Source organism: Polyodon spathula, chromosome 24 (assembly GCF_017654505.1).
Source record: "Polyodon spathula isolate WHYD16114869_AA chromosome 24, ASM1765450v1, whole genome shotgun sequence".
NCBI lineage: Eukaryota > Metazoa > Chordata > Actinopteri > Acipenseriformes > Polyodontidae > Polyodon > Polyodon spathula.
This window is the reverse complement of record NC_054557.1, coordinates 2,683,006-2,704,584: the sequence shown is the minus strand read 5'-3', so window position 1 is coordinate 2,704,584 and position 21,579 is coordinate 2,683,006. Positions and strand designations below refer to the sequence as shown.

Here is a 21,579-nt window from a genome sequence, read left to right as displayed (position 1 = left end):
TCATTTTGTAGGAACAGAGTTAGTAGCTATTACCAACTTAACATTTTCACTAGGAAGTCAAATTGCTTCATGCTGGATATCAAATGAATCATTAAACCATGGACATATTTGGTGGAGTTATTTATGTGCGCTTCAGATAGATGAGGTATTGGAATGAAGGATGTTAAAGTTTAAATCCTGCAATGTAATATTATTATCTGGTTATGTGCTGGAATGTATCATATACATGCTTGTAATTATGGTTTAACTAATTATTGTACTTAATTGAAATGTTCTATGTATTATTAAAGTACATTCAATCATGATACTGTTCTTCTGCATGTTTCACTTTCAATGTGAGAAGCTTTTTCTCTGAACTGTTTGTAATCTCACATTGATTTGTATTACTTTATATTTGATATGTGAACCAAACCTTCATACTGCAAGTGAAAGAGTACAATTTAAAATAAATAAATTGACAATAAGTATCTACAGAGAAGGCATATGATAGTTTAAGTGGTAAAGAACTTTACACAAAACATGTCAAATGTTTTTTTAAACCTTCATTAAAAAAAAAGGAAATATCAATAAAAATGTGTAAAATATATTTTGAAAACATAATATATAAAACAGGGAAAAAGTGGGGAAATGAAATAATAACCATTATACACCGTAAATGTATTTATTAAATAATAAAACCATTATACACCGTAAATGTATTTATTAAATAATAAAACCATTATTCAAAGTAAAAAAACTATTATACACGGTAAATGTATTTATTAAATAATAAAACCATTATTCCCGGTAAATGTATTTATTAAATAATAAAACCATTATTCCCGGTAAATGTATTTATTAAATAATAAAACCGTTATTCCCTGTAAATGTATTTATGCACTTATTTTATTCATATAGAGCTTATACAAAGTTCAAAAAAATATTTTTCAAAGTCTGCTATCTACGGTGGCTATTTACAGGGTCCGAGAAGTGCAACCAGGGGACTTATATCTACTTCTCTGTGTAGATTCGATACCTCTTTGCACTTCCCAGCCACCATAGCTATCACCTGCAGTAAGATCCCACATTAATCAAAGCAGAAACCTCACAGTAGGGTTCCAGCTACAGTACAACACAATGATTCCCTGAGTTCAGGGCTCATGATAATACTTCATTAATGCCGTAGACCACCTCCACACTTGTATTCTCCTTTTCTCAATAAGTCTGTGAGGAGTTGCTTCCACCGTCAGTAGTTCAATTTCAAGCACTTTTCCATGTAAGAAAAGGCAAAACAGTACTGTAAAGGTGAAAGTAATACTCCTGGACTCAGTAGCACCCAAAAAGAAGCCCAAGATTTAATTGCTAGGCACAAGGGACAAACCATCCCTGACAAGGACCCATTTTTTAAAAAAAGTAACTGTACAGCAAGGTAACTAATGATACAGCATATGCTGCACTTGATATTTATGGATAAGACCCCAAACCACTGACCCACCAAACTGAAAGTGATTAAAGCTCACAACATAATTCCATAAATCATACCTTTTATGGATTTCATTAGTTATATAGATCTCAATTAAGGAATCTCTGTTTGCAAACCATGCTGTGAAATTGTCTCCAACCTTCAACAGCTTCTTTCCTGTCATCCAACCAGCTACTGTCCCTGGTGACTGACATGCTTTCGGCCAGTAACATGCTTTGACTGAAAAGCACTGCTGAGGTGAAATTACTTGGAAAGAGTAACAGCTTTCCTGCAAGCAAGGCACCGAAACTGGGAACTTTCTTTTAAACCCAATTTTGTACCAAATATCGAATTTTATAATGAAAAATAAGATGTGCTAACCCCATGTTTATTTGTAAATAATTACCCTCTACCCAGTCGTCTGTAGCAGATCAAGATTTATAAAATGAACCCAACGCCATTGCAGCTCTAACAGAAAGTCAGCATTGTTTAATCAGCTACAGAGGAGCTAGAGCCAGAAGAGCAGCACAGGGATGTGGCTTTATAAGTTCTTTATACAGCTTCCCTATGGGCAACTTCTTTGTTGCGCTATGCTGGAGGAAAAACATTACTATCTTTGTTGAAGGGGTGGGGGGATAGCATTACTTTATCAGACATTAGCCTCCCCATAGATCAAACAAATTAGTATCTGGTCAGCGTTTGTGGATGCACACTGTATCCAGCTGCAAGGATCGTGTGCTCCTCCAAAGAGATATTCTGAGGAACTCCACTAACAGGGGATTAGACAGACATGCACAGAATTATTGAGAATCCTTAATTAGTAAGTCCTCTGTATCACAAAGGCTGTAACTACAAAATAAATATGATTCTCATTCATATAGATGCTTCTAATGACTCTTTATCCTGTAATTACTGTGTAATTGGAAACATGAATAAAATGCTTGGCATCACTCCCAGATTGAGCTGGCTCCAAATCAGCATTAGGGATGGGAGTGTATGTATATTTGCTCATACCTTTATAACTTTATCCTTCAGGCCTGCAAACAGGGATTTCATTATAAACAGCCTGAGAGAAGTGGAAACAGGCAATTGCATAATGAAACCATCTGTATTTAGTTTACAGCCATAAATGATTCCCTAATATGCATCTCATTTGATTAAAAAATGTAATGATTATATACACATACAGAGGATCTAAGACAAATATAAAAAACAGCTGTTCCTGCTTGTATCTGTCTATAGTGCTCAGTGATTACAATCCACCCCACTGTAGATCTGCCAGTAACATCTCAAGATATAGCATTAGAAATGTTCTGTCTTTGGAGTCTGTCAAAAGTGATTGGGTGGAATGGGGTCTTAAGGAAGGACAAGCGTATTTAGACAATGAGAAATGTGAAGGAGCACTAACATCCTGCCAAACTAAACAGCTGCCTCTCACAGTGGAGAGAAAAGGAAAGGGAAATGTTTACTGATGTAACACAAACACGGTGCCAGTGCAAAAAACGGAATTATTTTAAAAATGTTTTCTTGCTCTTATTGTGTGTGTGTGTTTGTTTGTTTATGTGTTGTTACTCTTATACTCTAGCGACTTGCTGGATTCATTTGCTAATGTGTGAACAGAACAATCACATATTTCTATAAGAGAGCATTCTCTAAAGCACCCAACAGCTATTAAAAGATCGTCTATCAAAATCATTTGGCAATTATTAGACAAACACCCTTCCAGTTTCATTATGATTGGGTCCTTACTTTATTATTAACTATTTATATTTTATTTAAACTATAATAATGTTTTGATAATTAATTAACTTGATTAACAGTGACTTTTTTTAGGTTTATATCACAGTAGCCCCAAAGGTATGGTATTAACTTAACACCGCTAAACAACAAAGCAATGAAAATTTGAAGAATTGAATGGAATACTGTAAGACCATCCACATGTGTGATATGTAGTTCTGGATCATCCAGTCCAGCACTAAACTGCTCCTTGGTGGGTCAGACTGCTTACTGGGTGGGATATTCATACTAGACACATGCAGTTAAGAAGCACATTTCATGACGCACGTTAATATCAATATTTAGGAGTATACCTTATGCGGAAGACCACTTTTATATTAAGCAAAACACTTTTAAAGGACAAATCAGTGCCTTTGCCTCTTCGTTCAAGAAAGATAGGTTATCTGGATGCAATCCGCGAGACAGGATGGTTGTTCTGGAAGTCTTTAGAGATCTTAGCAAGGGGTTTTTGTTAATAAATGTATTGAGTAACCCCAATGAACTCCTCTTCTAATAAAATAATAGTAATACAAGAGAAAATAGAAAGCTGTTGTAGTGTTCTTTGTAGGCCCAGTGTTTGAGTGCTGGTTGATGTCAGCAGCTTTGTTAATGCTGTCCTGGGCCCCGGGTTGCTCTGGGTTCGTAAATAGACTCGTGGGTTCCATTCATGAACTACATTTCCATGGAAACCAGCCTTTCAAGAGCTTAGGAAATATATCAGGACCTGGTGAAATAGGAAAGGGGGGAATGATGGAACATACGTTGATAATCCTTTTATCTTATTACTGCACTTAACATATTTGTGATATGATTGAATCTCCAACTATCACAATTTTTAGTAAAATACACAACAAAGTAAAATTACTTACTGGGCAATTTTGCAGTTTGTAGTTGTAACTACACGCCCAGTGTAATGAATATTGCACCTCACCACATTGTTTGTGAAATCGGACTCCAGCACCGTGTATTTGGGGTTTACTTGTAACTGTGGGAGAAGGAAAAACTCTCAATAAAATTCAAGATTGCTTATACAGTACAGTACAATACAGTACACTTCACAAAACCACAGCAAAATTCAACCCAATTGTCTCTGCTTGAGAGAGTGAATAGCAGGGAGGGGGTATTCAGGTCAGGACTGAAGAGCGCTTATAAAGCTGTCACTTGTTACTTTAAGAGGACTTCCTCTTTACCGGACTACATTTAATTGGAGGTGGGATCTGGAAGTCACATGACCCTGAGATATATAAAGCTGCAGCTGAAGGTAGGCAGTTTCGGAGTACATTAACTGCAGAAGCAATAAACACTGAAGAACTGTACGGAAACTGAAAAGTCTGGATAAAAATTTCCAGGGAAGACAATGCGGACAATAGAAACAAAGGAAGCACCTGAAGATTTTTTTTTGAATGACTGAATTTCCTTATATAACAGGCAAATCTCATTTTACTATCTACCAAAATCAGGAAAATAACACTACTACTACTACTACTAATAATAATAATAATAATCAGCTGTGGACAGCATCACGAGGCTTTGCACTAAACACTGAGATAAGATGCAGAGTGTTTATTAACGTCACCTTGAGGATGTAGTTTCCTGGAAGTACATCTGTGATGTCAATCCACTGGCAATCGATGTCTGCGTTATAAGTATCATAGCAACCAGGACTTAGACCCTGTAAAGAAAAAAAAGCTGCATTCCAATCAACTGCATTTTTATATATTTAAGGGAAATACATACTTGTTTTCATTTGCAATTCATCTGACAGAAAACAATATAAAACAAGTAAGGGTCCTTTTCATGGTGCTTTAACTTATGAGTATAAATAAAACAGTTATGTTATAAGTACTGTATGTGGTGAGGTATTTCTTACATCCACTAGGGGCAGTGTGTTGCAGGGGGACAGGTTAATGGTTACACTCTGGTGTACCAGCTGTACCTAGAGAATGGTATATATATATATATATATATTAGTGAATCTAAACAAGAATGCATTGGGTAAGATAACTGTGATATTCTATTTAATGTGTTCTCCAGCAGTTAAGATTGATGGGATGGAGGCTTGCTCTCCCTATTCTGCACTATGCTGTGTCAGAGCCCCAGTCTCCCTTACCTGGGTGTGCGATGTGCACGCGTAACGCTTTAGGTGACCGAAATCACATGTTGTGTCCTCCAGGCAGAAGCTGGCTTTGTGTCCCTCAGCAACCTTCCTCCCCGTTGCTGCATCCAGCAGGTCATAGTGACTGAACTCATCCATGCTGTGGTAGTGTCTGAGAGATTCAACACAGAGTTACATGACGAGAGAGGACCATCAGGGAATCGCCTTCAGACACACACTGTGCATGCATTCTCATCACTCAACTCCAAATTGTCATTCGTACATTTCTTCAGAAATAAAGCACCAGGTACTTACAAGATTAGGTGCTTGTAAGTATTCTTAAAGAAGGAGACACTTTGTCACACAGAAAATGGTGAGGGTAAGGAATGGGTTACCTAGTCATGTTGTTGATGCTGAATCTCTTGGATAATTTATGACCAAACTGGACAAAGTTTTTGAAACCTGACGAGCACAAATGGGCTTAATGGTCTCTCATTCATACATTTGTTTATGTTCTATGTATTGGGCATCTCTTATTGTTATAAGAGATGTCATCTTGTGCAGTTTGAAGCTATTCATAATGTGTGATATTATTTTTGTTATATCATTTGTTATTGAGATACACACAAAACATATTAACATATTATTAATGACAGAAATGAAGACTGTACCCATGAACTACAATTAAACATACAAGAGAGTTGTTGTTTACAAACTGAGCTGTATGTTCTGTACACTGGGGGATATCTTTACATAGGTTACAATGTAATGGTTGATTTCTAATGTACAATTTATAACTTGTTAGAATTGTAATACTGTTATTTTTTTCCTTGAAATAAATCTAGCAAGTAACTAAAAGGCTTTAAAACCCCTTTGTTCAAATTCATCCTGGATGTTGGAAGTGATAATGCGGTCAGTGATTTCAACAGCAAGGACGAGATTGTACGGAGCGAAGGGGTGTTCCAGAGCAAAACAAACATTGTGATTATTGTCTGTTGTTCAAAACCTGCAGCAGCAGGTGTATGCATTATAAAAAGGACGTGAATGTGTGGCTTTTACCAGTCTGTGAATGAGAAAAGGGATTTGTTTTAAAGACAGATGAGATTTCAAATTGCAGCTGCTAATGATGACTTTCACAACTGAGAACAACAGCAGTGGAGACCATACCAATTATATAGCTGATCTAAAAATGCTTGTAGCTAATAAAATAATTCCATCAGTCTACCTATTTTGGGCTTCTATTGGCTACAATACATTTCTCTCCATAAATCTGTTACACTTGTACTTCCTAGGTCGTTTAACTTCAGCAGTCAAATCCAGTTACTTGCTGCAAGTCAGGGAAAGCAGCTGATTGGCTAGTAACAGGAATGAAGCAGTTGAAGCTTTGTGGATAATTTCACTCTCAAAGTCAAAGGACCAAGGAAGTGCAGCTTCCAAGGCTTTCAAACAGAGATGTTTTTAACGTAGTGTTGTACCAAATGTTGTGCTTTAAGATCAAAATTCATGTTTACTATACATTAGTATTCTGGTCCAGTGAAGGCACACAGTTGCTGGCTATTCCAGCGAAAGTTCCTGTCCATCAACAACAGTTTTTGTTTTTTGTTTTTTTAAAATAAATGTTGAGTCAAATTCTATTTCTTGTTTCTCAGGATTTTTCTTTTCAATTGAAAAAAAGTGACCCTTTTGGTTAGCAAGACGCAATATGATGTTTAAAAACTGCACAATGCTGTAAAAAAAAAAAAAAAAAAAAAAAAAAAACATTTAAAAACCATGACTAAAATATGCTCATTTGTGGTTGGTGACTGAGCACATCTGTAGTAGACAGTAGAATTTGCTTAATAGCAGCACTGACTTGATAATGAAATGAGCCACTAGCATTTCAGTGAGGCATGTGCTTTAATTAATGTAACAGTCAATGCATAGGCTTGATCACAATTGTATGTACTTGATATAAAGGAAAACAATTCATTTGGAATATTCCACTGTTGTGCAGTAATACAACAGATTGTTGTACTAACCAACTGAACATGATGAAAAGCATTTCTCTTCCCTTGGTTTCTGGTAGCTCATGAAAATACTGCTAAATATGTATGGCTGATTCTTATAAACAATTAGATGCAATGATTATCAACTGCTATTTTAAGAGCCAAAACCTTGATTTCTCGATGTAACCCCTTTACAGCCAATACTGTCTGATTTATCTGTCACAAAATAAAAATAAAAACAGTACAACTGCTACCACATATGTCTAAAATTAACTTATTTGAAAATAAAAACAACTTAGCGCCACCTAGTGGATATGTTTGCAACAATGCAACATGAAAGTGACAGATAGCAATTATGCTCACTGCATCTATATTTTACATACATAAAAGGGAGCACTATCTCAAAATGGGATTGTTTGACCCTGCAGTGAAATAAACTGATCAACAAGGCCTGCTATCTGAACAAGTAGTCTTACACAAAGATTATGGAAAATTGAAGTAAAATGACAAGACATTCTTTTTAGGTTTGAGAATAGTACACTACTGGGGATGCAATGTGGCAGCCTGGGATGTCACAAAAAAGATACTTAGCAGAAGCCTGACATTTGCACACAATAAACTACTACCAGGCAACCTTCGTCCCACACTGCACCTGCACAAATACAGGAAGCCACCACTGAACCGTGAGTTCACGTGACATTAGCATGTTGCTTCCAGTAATATATTCTTGGCTGAGGGAACAAAGAACAAGGAGCACTGGAATTTGAAAACTAAGTTGAAAAACTGAAACACATACAAACTGATTATTGCAAGATCATTTTTGTGTTGTTTACTTTCTGCAATACAGGAGTTTTACTGATGTTTATACACTTCTAAGAGTACCGGTACTGTGCTCAAGTGGAACAACATTCACGCAAAGGCAAATGATTTGAATGTCTTTGTAACAGGGCCAGGTTTGTGCTGGCTATCTGGTGCATGCATGATCCTGTAGGGGGAGGTCGGGAGCCCCCTAAGATCCGTCTGTCGATCATGGCAGTGACACAGAGAGGTTGGGTGAGGTGTGTTGTCTCTCCCTCTCTCTGAGTGGTAGGAGGCAGGCCTTGGGGGGGGGGGGGGGGGGGGGGGGGGTTGCTCGACCTATAAAAATAACGTTTTGCTTTTTCCTCTGCCCTGCCCATCTAAGAAGAAGAACAGCAGGACTGTTGAAAAACTGGATTACAAACCATAATAGACCACCAGTGTCTAGAGCATGAAAAAGCAAGCATGGTTGAGTAAGACTGTTGGTGCTAAATAATTTTATTAATTTTTGCGTACCCGAGTGGGATGTTTAGTTTAGTTGGAGAAGTCTGGGCTACCCCAAAGTATAGGAAAGGAATAGCAACTCACAAGTAAGACCAGAGCCGCTACGGAACGCTGCCTGGAGCAGCACCTTTTTTTTGTAGGTTTATTACTGTGATTTATTTTCTCTTTTGCTTTCACCTTTTGTTATTGAATATTATTTTCAGCACTGCATATGTGCTTGAACTGTTTACCTGTGTTGATAATCCTGTGGTCCTGATTACCGTTGACAGTATACAGGCCACAGAAAAGAGCACCCCATTGGTGTTTCAAAAGAAACTTCTGTCTCCTGTGTCAGTAAATGCCCCACACCCCTTTCACTGTCATATTTTAAAATGCTCTGCTTTTCATTGTTTGGTTTCTATACTGTACAGGGGCTGGACAACAGTCTAAACACCTTCATGTGATTTTCCTAACCATATTTATTCATACTGCTTCCCTGACATGCATTCTGGGCATCTCCGTGTTTTCAACTCAATTTACAGTTATGACTTTATTATTAAAAGACCATTCTGGATCATCCAGACTTTGCTGAAAGAATTGGAGTTCAATTGGTCTAGTGTTGTGACACATTTTCAATTTTTTTTAATTAAGTTTCTTTTCATATTTTTAAATGTTATATAGTTATGGATGAAATATCTCTGGCATTATCTTAGTAGGGAGTGTGATTAGTCAGTTCCAAACAGATAAGAGTTAACTCTGAATGTGAAGAAACACCTATTAAAAGCATGTGGAAGTGTGAGTGGAAGACAATCTCTATAACTTTACCCATGACTAACCGCAGAGCTCATGCATGTGAGCAAATTCCTTCAAGTCTGAATGAAGCTGATTTACGTCATATAAGAAATATTTGTAATCTGTTAATGGGCAGTTAACATACCACAGCGATTAGGAAAGCCACACCAAGATCCTATGAGCGGCATTGGAATTCCCAGGCTTCGTGTGTTAAAGCTAACAATGCCATTGGGGATGGAAGACTATTAAAGGCATGAAAATACCTATGAGTTACATGCGCAGACATAGGATAACAGCAAATTTCCAATTCTTGAAGGGCTGCAATCACTTGTTTTTAAATTCATAGGTGGTCCACATCCCTTTCTGTTAGTTGTTACCAGGTAAGTCCTTGACGGCAGTATAAGCAGTAAAAATTATTGAGCCTTACTACAAGTTTGCAGTTTTCTCTCATTGAGATTAACAAACACATTAAATTTAGAAGTGAAAGTCATAAGAAGCTTTGTGAACCCTTTGCTCCACTTCTGCCCTTTGCATTTTTCTTGTAGGAAATAGCTTGTGTGTGCCTTAATGGTATTAAGTATCAATTATGAAGGTTTTAAGGCATAGCAATTACCAACCAATAAGAAAGTACCTTGGTTTCTTTATCCAAATTTCACGTATGAAATTCTTAAATATTAACTTAAGAAACATGCATTTATTATTGTGCCTCGCAGACAAAGGTCTAGATTCTGAAAGCCATTTACTCCAAAAAGTCATCAACAGAGTTTTTTCAGGGAGCAAAAAAGTTACCAAACCAGAAATAAACATTTCACTGAGGGGCTTGTTAGTACTCAGTTCCTTCTTATAAATGTATTTTTTGTCAGACAAAATTTGCCCTAATGACAATTTGGAGTAAATATCTTTGAGAATCTAATGGTGAAGAATGTACAAGAATGATACATGGAATGTGGAGTCAAAATAATGTGTTATGCGATTGACAGGAACAATGTTTAGTGAAAGGAGTCACGTGACCTAAAGTTGTTTAAAGCTGAATACACAAGTATGAAACACACCTGGTGTGCAATCACAGCTTGCAGTGATGTTGGCTGGGCAGCTCACACCATTCACTTTGGCATGACTTAGCCAGTGCATAGAAACACACTACGATTCCTGATCTATGGGCGGCACTTACTGGTGACAACTGTGCCACTCCCAGGTGTGACGTGGTCTGTTGGGCATGAAGTCCGCTGTGCCCTGGTTCTTAACCCTTTGGGGGAATCTCAGAAGTACTCTAATGTCATAGTCGGTGGCGTCAGCACCATAAGCAGAGCTGCAAAATAATTAAAAAAAACATCAATTATTTTCTGTCAAAAGCTACATTTAAAAAATAATCATTCATGGTATTCTTTTTCCAAATCTTATTTTGTTTCTGTTTTCCCTCTAACTTATTTATAAATAGTAAAGATCTCAATAAGGTTTACAGCAATAAGTTCTCTACTAAAGACCGTTACAACATGCTGCTAGTTAGTTCCCTTTTTGCATCATCAATGTGTCTAAAGCAAGATTAAGTCTTTTTTTTCATTACAGGGAAGCTCGCAAACTTGTTGGTTGTGTTTCATTGTTTCTACCTTTAACACACACAAAAGGTCCTACCTGGCGAGACACTTTTCCTCAGCAGCACAGCGCAGGGAGTAGAGGTGGGCCCTCTGGATGTAGGTGGAGGCCTGGACGTAGTTGGGGTCAGGGACCAGGTCTGGCAATCCTAGTATTAGAAGAATTAATGATAAAGAATAGATAGGGAACCAAACCACACCTTATTCTGAGATAAATAAAAGGACTCTGCAGTCCATCACCTACATTGGGAATCAATCATTTGCAATTTACCAGCCCAATGGTTTATTGTAGATTGTTTTTATATTTTACATTGTTGTTGTCTGTCTAATTGTAAGATTCAAACCTGTTTTGAAAAATAGCATTTTTGTTTTGCTCGTCAATGGATGAGCCTGGCCCCAGGAAGTAAAATGAACAGCTCTTTTCTTTCTATATGTATTTCCTTTTGCTGTGTATATAGCCTTTAACAGATCTAAAAACTACCGTTCATATTGTAGAAAAGACAAGGCTGCCATATCGGGTTAAAAAACTGCTAATAAACAGCTTTGAGATGATAAAACATACTGTTGTACTAACATGATTGCTAAAATAATGAGCCACGTCATAGGGGGTTTTGCAGTGGTGTTGGAACATTGTGCTGATGCAGGTTCAATCAGGTTGCTCAGCCCTGCTATAAGAAAAAATATTTCCTGAACATAGCTTGTTATATTCCCACTATTCACATGAAGGATAACAAGGCAATTCTGAAAATATCTGTGAAGTACTGATACAGTCTTTCATTTTCCTTCAGATGTGAGCAGAATAATAATTGCCTTTGAGGAATGCATTCTGAAGTGTGCAAAACAATGAGAGTGCTGTAAGTGGCAGGATGCATGTGCTTGACAGAAGGAAATAAGAGGGTGAAATATGATTCAGCTATGCACTATAGTATTGCAATAAACATAATAGATGGAATATGCTGTGTGAAGCAAGCCAAACACATGTGAGGGTACAAAATGTGTTTCCTATATGTATTTTGAAATCATATCCAAAAAATACAGTTTTGCAGTAAGTTATATGTGTTATTAGGAAAAACACTTTTTAAAATCCTATGAATTTTCAAAGTCAATACTGGACTATGGGTTTGTTTATAATGCATATTTATCGAGTGTTTAACTTTTAGAGATTCTCAATCAGGATTCTAAACTAAACCCATTTGCCTACTTTGTTTCTCATAGTTGTACTCTTGAATTAAACAAGTCTAACCTTTGTTTACCATTTTTAAAACAGCTTTGGATATAGAGGATATATAACAGGCAACTGCTGGTTTGTGTTATTTTTCATTCAGGCTTCAAATTCACATCAGAGTGCTGTTGTCATGTAATTCAGTTTTGAGTGTGTGATGTTCAAGTAAAAAGAACAGAACACCCCAAATCTAGTTCTGTTATGTTCTCTATGGTGAACTTTGAGTAACACTAAACAGCTCTACTCTCTTAAGTCAGATAACAAACTTGAAACAGGATCATTGCCCCTTTAAGGCTGAACTATCCCCTAGAGCAGTTCTGGCATTTACCGAGACGATTAACTTAATGAAGAGGCTGGGAGTGGAAAGTCTCCTCTGTTATTACTTGGTAATTGCCTTGAAAGCCAGATTATCTGGACGATGCCAACGGCAGGTCACAGTGAGTTTTATTTTGTGGGCCCCAGTGCATGAAATGTGGAGTTCAGCCACTAGTAACACAGACACCTCTAGAAAATCAATGTGGAGTTCTGCCACTAGTAACAGACACCTCTAGAAAATCAATGTGGAGTTCTGCCACTAGTAACACAGACACCTCTAGAAAATCAATGTGGAGTTCAGCAACTAGTAACACAGACACCTCTAGAAAATCAATGTGGAATTCAACTGCTAGTAACAGACACCTCTAGAAAATCAATGTGGAGTTCAGATGCTAGTAACAGGCACCTCTAGAAAATTTATCAAGTAATCAATCTTTATTTCTTACGCAGCGCCTTACGTGATAAATCACCTCAAAGTGCTTTACCGATAACCATATCAAAAAACAAATCTTATACAAAACAATTTGGAGAAATAGCAAAACATAAGATGATAAAATACCTCTTTAAATTATGTATGTTAAAATAATAAAAATGTATTTTTAATCTTACTTTAAAAAACAGTAACAAAATGTACATTATTTATAAAAACATAAAAAAACTGTATAAAATAGGATGAAACAAAAACTACAGGAACCATCAGAGGACCGCAGCATTACCAGCAACGGCAACTTGTGGACAGTTGCATACTGGTGATGGTACTGATATGGTGGCATTACTAAATGAATGTCTGCTTCCTATTTATATTAAATCCATGACGTGCTGTGACTTTAGCCATAACTTGGCTTTCTATCCTTACTAAGGATTGGGTGTCCCAAGCAGAAAGTCACAACTACACAACAACTGGAGAGCTTTAATGATGATTTATACAGCGAAACCTATTACCTAAATAGGGACTTAACTTAATTATTCATACAACTGGTGTATTTGGTACTTTGTATTTAGTATGGCATTCCTAATTAAGAACCATCAGAAATGATTGCAAAACAACACTTATTATAGGGTTTGTATTATTATTATTATTTTTGAAGCTAAAATGGATCATCGCCACTGCTATAGATATGTTTTGTTCCTCTCGCTTCTTGCAAACAAACAATTTGTTCATTAAAAAGGTATGTGAAAATGTTACTGTACCCCCCCCCCACTGGGGGACAGAACAGGGGTATGGCATTATATTAAAAACCCAACAACAAAAAGCAGAAAAAAACAAAATAATAATGTGGCAGAAGAACAACTACTAACTAGGGAAAAAGTTGCAGAAGTTGAAACATAAGAACATTTTACAAATTTTAACTAACATTTGGCCTATCTAAGCCTGTTTGGTTCCTAGTAGCTGATTGATCTCACAACTTCGTTATGTTGAGTCTTAAATGACTAAAAATGATTGTGCCTCAACAAAATGTCTAGGTGTCCCATGTCATACCCTCACCACTCTCTGTTTAAGAAATTAAGATGGGTTAAGATAATTATAATCATCATGCTAATTTTAGCTGATAATCAAAAATGCTGTAAAGCCCAACCCTGTACTGTATAGTTTAATTCAGAATAGCACTGCAGAGAAGATGACAGGTTATCAAGGGTCCATTCAGATTACAGGTTTACTATACTCTCGAAAGTCTTCAGCTGTGAAGTGTTGACCATGTAAAACCACATAATAAAGAAGCGGTCCCCAGAATGTCCACACATCCAGTAATGTGCAAGAGTTAAAGAGATCCTTCCAGTTTTACATTTGCTAACCTTGTTTTATTCAGTGCCACACTGACCTCAGCAGGAGGCCTACACATAACCAGCTGGCTGCTAATCTGAAAGTTTTATAATATTAAGAGTTACAATAAGGCCTTGTTCATCAGATTCTCTGTTTTAATATGTCTGTCAGTGAACCAAATGCATTTACTTTTATGTGCTACACCATACTTTGCATACTTTGCCTGCAGAGTGTGAATCTTATGTGGGTGATTTTCTTATATTGTACTCTTTTAAGTTATTTTATTGAATTTGGGTTTTAGTAAGTGGAAGTGAGTTTTATTCAAAGAACCCACAAATGCACACCAAAAGTGTTCCTGGGGGCTTTCCTGTCCCAGTCTACATGCAACTGATTAGTATAATAAATGGGGCTTTTTCAAAACCAGACAGCTTGCAATTCTATAAAATAGGTTTCTGACAAAAAAAGGCTATGTTGCCTGTATAGTTAGTCATGTGCTAGTCTTAGGAGTGTAAAATTGAATATGTAGCATTACACCGACAGAAACTGCATTTTCTGTTCATGGCTCATGTGCGGAATAGACAGTCTCATTGAGTTAAGACAGAGCTTTTCCTTCACTCAGTCGACCCCTGGATTACACAGCAATACTCTTACAGGGATTTTCCACTACTGCATACGGTATGATTGCACCCCACCCTCCTTCAAGACTCATACAACACACTGTGAACTGGGATTAATACACAGTGCCCAGGCACTCAGCCAAAGGACAGTCCACCCAAATCACTGTCATTACTACACCCATATGGAAATAGTATATTTACAATCTATAGGCTCTCTGCATTATTATTTTAGTAACATATCATAAATACAAATGCATAGGCATGCTGTATTTGTAACATGTCTTCACACAATCCAAGAAATATTTACAAAGTAACAATGGCAGCATCGTTTCCTGTCATAATTCCATCAGTGGCCGATTGGAAATGTAAGCCGGTTAGACCTGGTTGTGTTTTTTCAGCTGGTTTGGGGGGTCTGTAATTCTTCCAGAAAGAGATCTGGTTACCATTTAAAAAAAACTGCAGTAGATATGCTCTCCCTTGTGCCTACTGATGCTGTTAACAGCAGGGACAGTTATATAAAAGTGCAGGTGTGTATCCACTCACCTCTCTGGACTGGCCTGTAGACACTCCCCACACTGACTCTGGGCAGTGGGGCAGGCTGTTCCTCTGTTCCTGCGGGTGGCAGTGGGTCCATTCTCTGGAAGGGGGGGTACTGTTCATACTGTGGGCTCCGGACAGGGGGGATGACCCTGTCTGGAGTTGAAGCAGAGTTCCAGGTGCCCTGAGATGATGGGTCTGCAGCCCCTTCATGGTAGAGACTGTGAGTGTAGCGGCGGTCTAGGCCGTCTGAGAATGGAGGTTGAGGTGGCTGCTGAGGAGCAGCATTGGGCACATAGGGCCTCCCTAGTGATGGATTGTGTCCTTGAGGTTGATGTCTGTAGGTTTCCTCACCATAATCTTCGTAACGGGGTCTAGGCTGTAACTGTTGTCCTGCTCCAGCATAACTACCACCCCCAGCATACCCAGTTCCTCTGTAATACTGGTCTTCATAGCCACGACCCTGTGATGGTAATTCCACAGGGTCATAGGGAACAGGGTAGGAAGGCTGCTGAGGGAAGGGGTACTGTGGGTAAGCAGGCACATTGAAAGATGATTGTGAAAATGAAGAAGATGAAGAAGACGAAGACCCAGTTTGCCTTAACCTGGTGGAGGAAGGTCGAAATCGACTGCTGGCATCTCCCCCCTGCCTCCAGTTTTCTGGCACTTGTCCAAATCCGAAAGGGTGTCTTGTCTGTCCCCTGATGGTCTCGGATGTCCCTCGGGAAGGTGTTGATGGAGCCTGCCTCCGTGTGTTTCCCTGGGTCCTCCGTGAACTGTGGGATGCATCTCCGACCAACACTTGAGTGTTCCTGTGGCTGCGATCATGACCGGCTGGGAGGTACTCTGATCCACTGTTCAGCAGGCTATAAACCCGGCCATTGTTCTCCCACTGGATCATCTGCCTCCAGGGGTTACTGTCTGGGGGTTCCCCCTGTCCCTGAGCAGCTAGCATACAGCTCAGTCCAAGTAGAGTCCTCACAGCCCACTTTAGGTCAGCCATGATCATGTTCAATGCTCAAAACAATCCTGATCAAAACAAAAGTAAGAGAAACAAGCAGCAGCAACTGAAGCCAAATCTCAACCTCAATCTGCTTTTAATCGTCCAATTCTTTTGTGCAGCTTGATCCTGGATTCAAAGTTTTCCTCCAGTACATGTTTGAACAGAAGTTTCAGAAAGCAGTAAATTAACTTCCAGTTACAGTGAAATGAAGTCTCTTTCTGTCCTGCTTCCCTGAAGTTGCGCCCCCTTGTACTTGTTCTCACATCGCACTGAGACCCTCTTGTAGGAATGCCTGCTCTCACTCTTGGCTGCTGGTTTCTATTTGCTTCTCTGATTGCTTGCAACAGGCTGTGAAAAAAAAGCTCACTCACAAGATTGTAAGGATTCCGCATGGCCCTAGTGCTAGCAGCATTACCAGATCACAGGCCACAGTGGGAATGCTTTTAAAATTGTTGCACAATAACTATTAATTGGAAACTGATGTCTATCTCATTGCATCCTTACAGCGGATTTTAAAAAGTACCACATCGCTGAAACTATGTGAACTGTGTATCATTATTTAATGATAATTCTGCATAAAAATGCCAAAATCATCTGTTATTTTATCACAGATGCTGTCTGATTTGATGTTTGTACAACCTTTTGGTTGAACAGCCTGTAGCAGTGCTTACAAACTCAATTTGAAATATGGTACATACCAGCAATGTCCTTCAGATCTGCTGCCCAATCCCCATTGTGACTGAAACAGTCTAGTATCCAGACAGTTCCCATTACAATCATTATGTATATTACAAATCCTATTGTGTAAAATAAATCAGAATTCTTCCAAATTCTTCCAACAGTCTAGACGGCATACTTAGTTTTAAGGGTAAGAATGGATTAGATCCTCTTAGTTTTTTACTCCAATATTTAAGAAAGGAAAAACCAAAAATAAACAACTCCTAAGTAGTATTCCATTTTTAAATTGTAATTACTGTTTTGTTGTTTCCTTTCAGAAAAAAAAGTCCTAATGAAGATTTAGAGTAAACAGTTTAATCTCCAGCCCATTGTGTTGATTAAACTAATTAGTGTCGGTTAAGTATTCTGCCAGGCTACGTATAAGAAGATGAGATGCAGTAACACTCAATGCATAAGGAAGGCTGCAGCTCAAGAGAGGGAGCTTTACAATCTTTTACTCCAAATTATGTTTTTATTATTGAAAAAAAAATACCAATTACATTTGTTTAGTTGTGATTTGTAACTTTATTGTGTCCATATTTCCTTTCCAAAAAATAACTGTAACATTTGTTCTCAAAGCTATTTACTGAATCATCCTGAGCACAATTTTTATCTGAAAGTAAAAACACCCTTTTAATATTTCTAAAAAGAATAATAAATCATTTAGGACGAGTCATAAGTTATTTCTGGTTTGATAACTTTGCAGGGTATATTTCACATTTTCGAAAAAGAATGTGCTAAAGGTGATTTGGTTTTAATAGTTTTGAGAATCTAACCCATTTTTGTCAAACTATAGCTAAAGCTTTGATAACAGGGCATATTTGCACAGCAAGTGTCTGGGGTTCAGTATATTTAGCTGAGTGTGTTACATGCATTTGATTCTAATTTGTTGTCCAATTGTTCTCCTTTTCATTGACTTGTAATATTAAGACTACCATTTGTCCATTCATGGATGGTGGTGTATATTTTCCTCTCAAGGTGTCCATAAACAAGTCACTTGGTCATCCAGAATAAACAGCATGCCACTAATGTTCAATGTCATGCAGCTGTTTATGCTAACTATTAGCCTTTATTGTGTAACTGCTCTTAACCATCCTCAATTACAATTGGTGTTTGTCCCTCAGAACCAGCTTGTAACCTGCCTGGTTCCCCTTCTTTGAAGTCTGGGTAACATTTGGCAAAGAAATACTGCTACTCATTTGGTAAATCCCTAAATCTCATTTAGGAGGGGGGAGAGGGAGGGGGAGGGGGGGGGGGGGGGGGGGGGGGGTCAACAAAAGAAAGACTTTTTAAACCCACTGTAAAAACCAATCTGCTTCAAATCCAATACAAGCCCATCTCTGATCATATCTAACCAGCTTCAGCCACAACCTGAAAAAGCATTCTGTTTTCCTTCAAACACCGCCCACCAGAAAACTGAGAGAGACCAGCAATTTACAAACTTTACAAAAAGTGTCTATTTATTTTTGTATTTTTTTATACTTACTTTCTTCTTTCTCTTTATCTCCTAGTTGAACTATTAACATTTCTATAAGATAATTCATGGACATTGCACAATTTGAAAAGTAATATTATTTCAGGACATGTCCAAGCACCAAGTCTTTGATTTCAGTTATTCGGCCTGGTGTTTGTATATTCTGTCCTCATTTTGTCTTGTAATTCATTAATGTTTCTGGATTTTCAGTCTATCTTTGTGTGTTGTTCAGGGCTCACCCTGTATATTAACTCCAGTAATTAAATAAGCAATATGTGAGTGTGCTTTCTAGTGAGTATGGGTCTGTTCATCTGACTCCTCATGTGTTATTATGCCTCTCCTTGCAAGTGACGAGGTTTGAGGTTTGTTAAGTATCTCTGTACTGTATGTATTTATATATTCATCTATGCACATAGGTATGTATATGGATGTATGTTTATACAATAACTTAATCACTAGTTTCTGAACACTAACTATAGTGTATGCCATTTTAATAGAATAGCTTTATAACGAGTAATAACTTGTTTTTGTACACTAATTGCAAGGTAGCATTTTGTGCGTATTTTCAATTCTTTGTATCCATTGTTGCTGTGTTTTTGTAAATGCTATCCTATTTGTTCAATCATTTTATTAAGGACTTGGATAATGGACTGAAATATTTTTTTTTGCCAAAAACACAAAATGGTATATCTTTTGTAAAACAGTGATTTATAGTATCTGTATTCCTGCATGACAGGGACTAACTGGGAATTAGTGTTTTCACTAAGACAGTAACACTGTGTCATCTCTGTTTTGACTTGTATCTTGTATATTCTCAGTTTAAATATATATTAGTAATTAATAAATAATGTATATTTATTAACCTAATAGACTGTAAACAGTAGTCCCAGCATACTGTCATTTACTATTGTAGTAGTCAATTCAGCTGCTGCTGTCTGTGGGTTACCCCAGTGCAGGGCCTTGCTACACTTTACAGAGGATTAATTCAGATTGTGGAGATATAGGGGGTGTTATCTGCCTGTACATTCATCCATCTGTATGTGTTACACATGTTTTGCATTGGAGTGTAATCTAATGTGTAATCTAACAAACCTGGTGTTTACATGGTTCTTTTTTGTGACTTTTATCCAGAAATGTTAGGGACAGTGGCAATGGCTCTTCTTTTACCATTTTATCAGTATTACTAAAAATCACCACCGTATTTGAACCCCCTAGTAGCAATACATTCAAGTAATACTGCATACAGTATGATCATGGATTTGATTATAGAAGGAAAATCTGAAAATATGTAGTTACAGAAAGTGCAGACAGGATTATTTTTACTTTACAAATGAAATCCAGTAAGTCATGCCTATCATTATAACGTACATGGTCCATGCTGTGGAAGCACTGAGGCTACCTGCTGAGACACCTTACGTTCTCGGTGAAAGCGCTGCAGCAAGGAAAGAACGAGCCACCTTCCCTTGAGGCCGCGATCGAAATTGCATAATGGACCTCTTAAGCAATGCTGACATCCGGTAATGTAACATCCGGGGTGACCCCTGGTGCAGACAGGGTCAGCGCCGGGGCTGGCATTATCAGCTGAGCTGAGGCTAGAGCAAGGGCTTGAGCCTGCTGCCTGGCCAAATACACAAGGACTTGGACCATTTGGTTTTTCAAGTCCATAATATCCTGTGCCTGTTTAAAGTTACTTTGCCTGCTCAGCACTCCGTATAGGAGACTAAGAGGCATCTGAACCTGAGCAGAGGGTTTTTTAATACTCTTTAAAGGGCTCAGGGACAGATTGAGGAGGGGGAGAGAGGGTGGATCCCAATGCCACAAACAGCTCAGCCGTGCTAGCAGGGGGCATTGTGCAGGACAAGCAAGTGTGGAATTTAGCCATGCTTGATGTCTGTATAGCCCAGAGGGAGTTGTTTAAACACCTGATGGTGTAGACCTGTGTATTGGATCACTCAGGCACCAAGGGTGCAGAAGCACCGAGGACACCAAGTGAGGTAGAATACAGCAGTGGTGCACCAAAGAATCGGGGCGCCGAGTGCAGGTATAATTGAAATACTTGGGCACTGAAGCACAGAGGCACAGAGGATCTGAGGCATCGAGACACCTAGCCTTAACCATGTGTAGTCAATACAAATCTGGGTAGCGCATAGCTTACACAAGGGTGGATACACAGGCTCGAGTGGTTGCGGTAGGCAATCATGAGAGCTGTACAGGGAAGCATGTCGATAACCTGGTTCTGGACCACGTGCAGGCACACAACAGGGCCGCTTATAGTGTATACCGGAGTGGAGCACAGGCTCAAGGAGCTGCGGTGTGTTAGACAGGAAGAAAAAGTGTACTGCTTTTTTTTTTTTTTGCATAATAGGAAAAAATACAGGCTCACACACACAGCAGTTCAGCTATGGAAGAACAGTCACCAGATGGGTGAGCTGTAAAATTGTATTATTATTGTTATTACCAAGCATGCAGAGTAGGTGGGCTGAAACAAGCCATGGAAAACACAAAACAGTGAGTGCCCTAAGGTTAGAAAAGAAGACTACAATCGCAAAGCAATATAGGCTGTTGAAAAGAAAAGGAGTAAACACAGAGCAATTGTGCAGCATTTATAGCTGAGTTCACAGAAGTAGAGTTTCTGATTCCAGGGAAGTGGCAAGCCAGATTTCAGGAATACAATTGCAGGGGAACACTGACATGAGAGAAAGCTTTTTCACACAGGCTTGATCATAGCAACTGAACAAGGGTATCTAGCCTGGACTACGTGCAGTCACACAACTGGGGCAGCGCCTAGCCTACAGTGTGCACCGAGCTCCGAGGCACCGGAGTACCAAGGGCTGAGCATGCATTGAGATACCAAAGCACCAGGGAGCAGCTAATGCAGCGGTGCCTACCCAACCACGTGTAGTCACACACCTGGTCAGCAAGCAGCATGCACGAGAGGAGACACAAAGGCCCAATCTGTGACAGGCGAGA

At 38.5% G+C, this 21,579-nt stretch overlaps 1 protein-coding gene across 1 annotated transcript; it reads right to left on the bottom strand.

Annotated features, from left to right (window-relative positions):
• Positions 1–862: 862 nt before the first annotated feature.
• Positions 863–16,723, bottom strand: LOC121299116 (lysyl oxidase homolog 1-like). The gene is made up of 7 exons (XM_041226665.1): positions 15,422–16,723; positions 11,003–11,111; positions 10,542–10,679; positions 5,328–5,484; positions 4,794–4,889; positions 4,087–4,202; positions 863–3,941 (listed from the first exon to the last, which is right to left on the bottom strand). The coding sequence occupies exons 1-7, from the start codon at positions 16,422–16,424 to the stop codon at positions 3,935–3,937; spliced, it is 1,626 nt and encodes a 541-aa protein (XP_041082599.1). The 5' UTR covers positions 16,425–16,723; the 3' UTR covers positions 863–3,934.
• Positions 16,724–21,579: the final 4,856 nt, after the last annotated feature.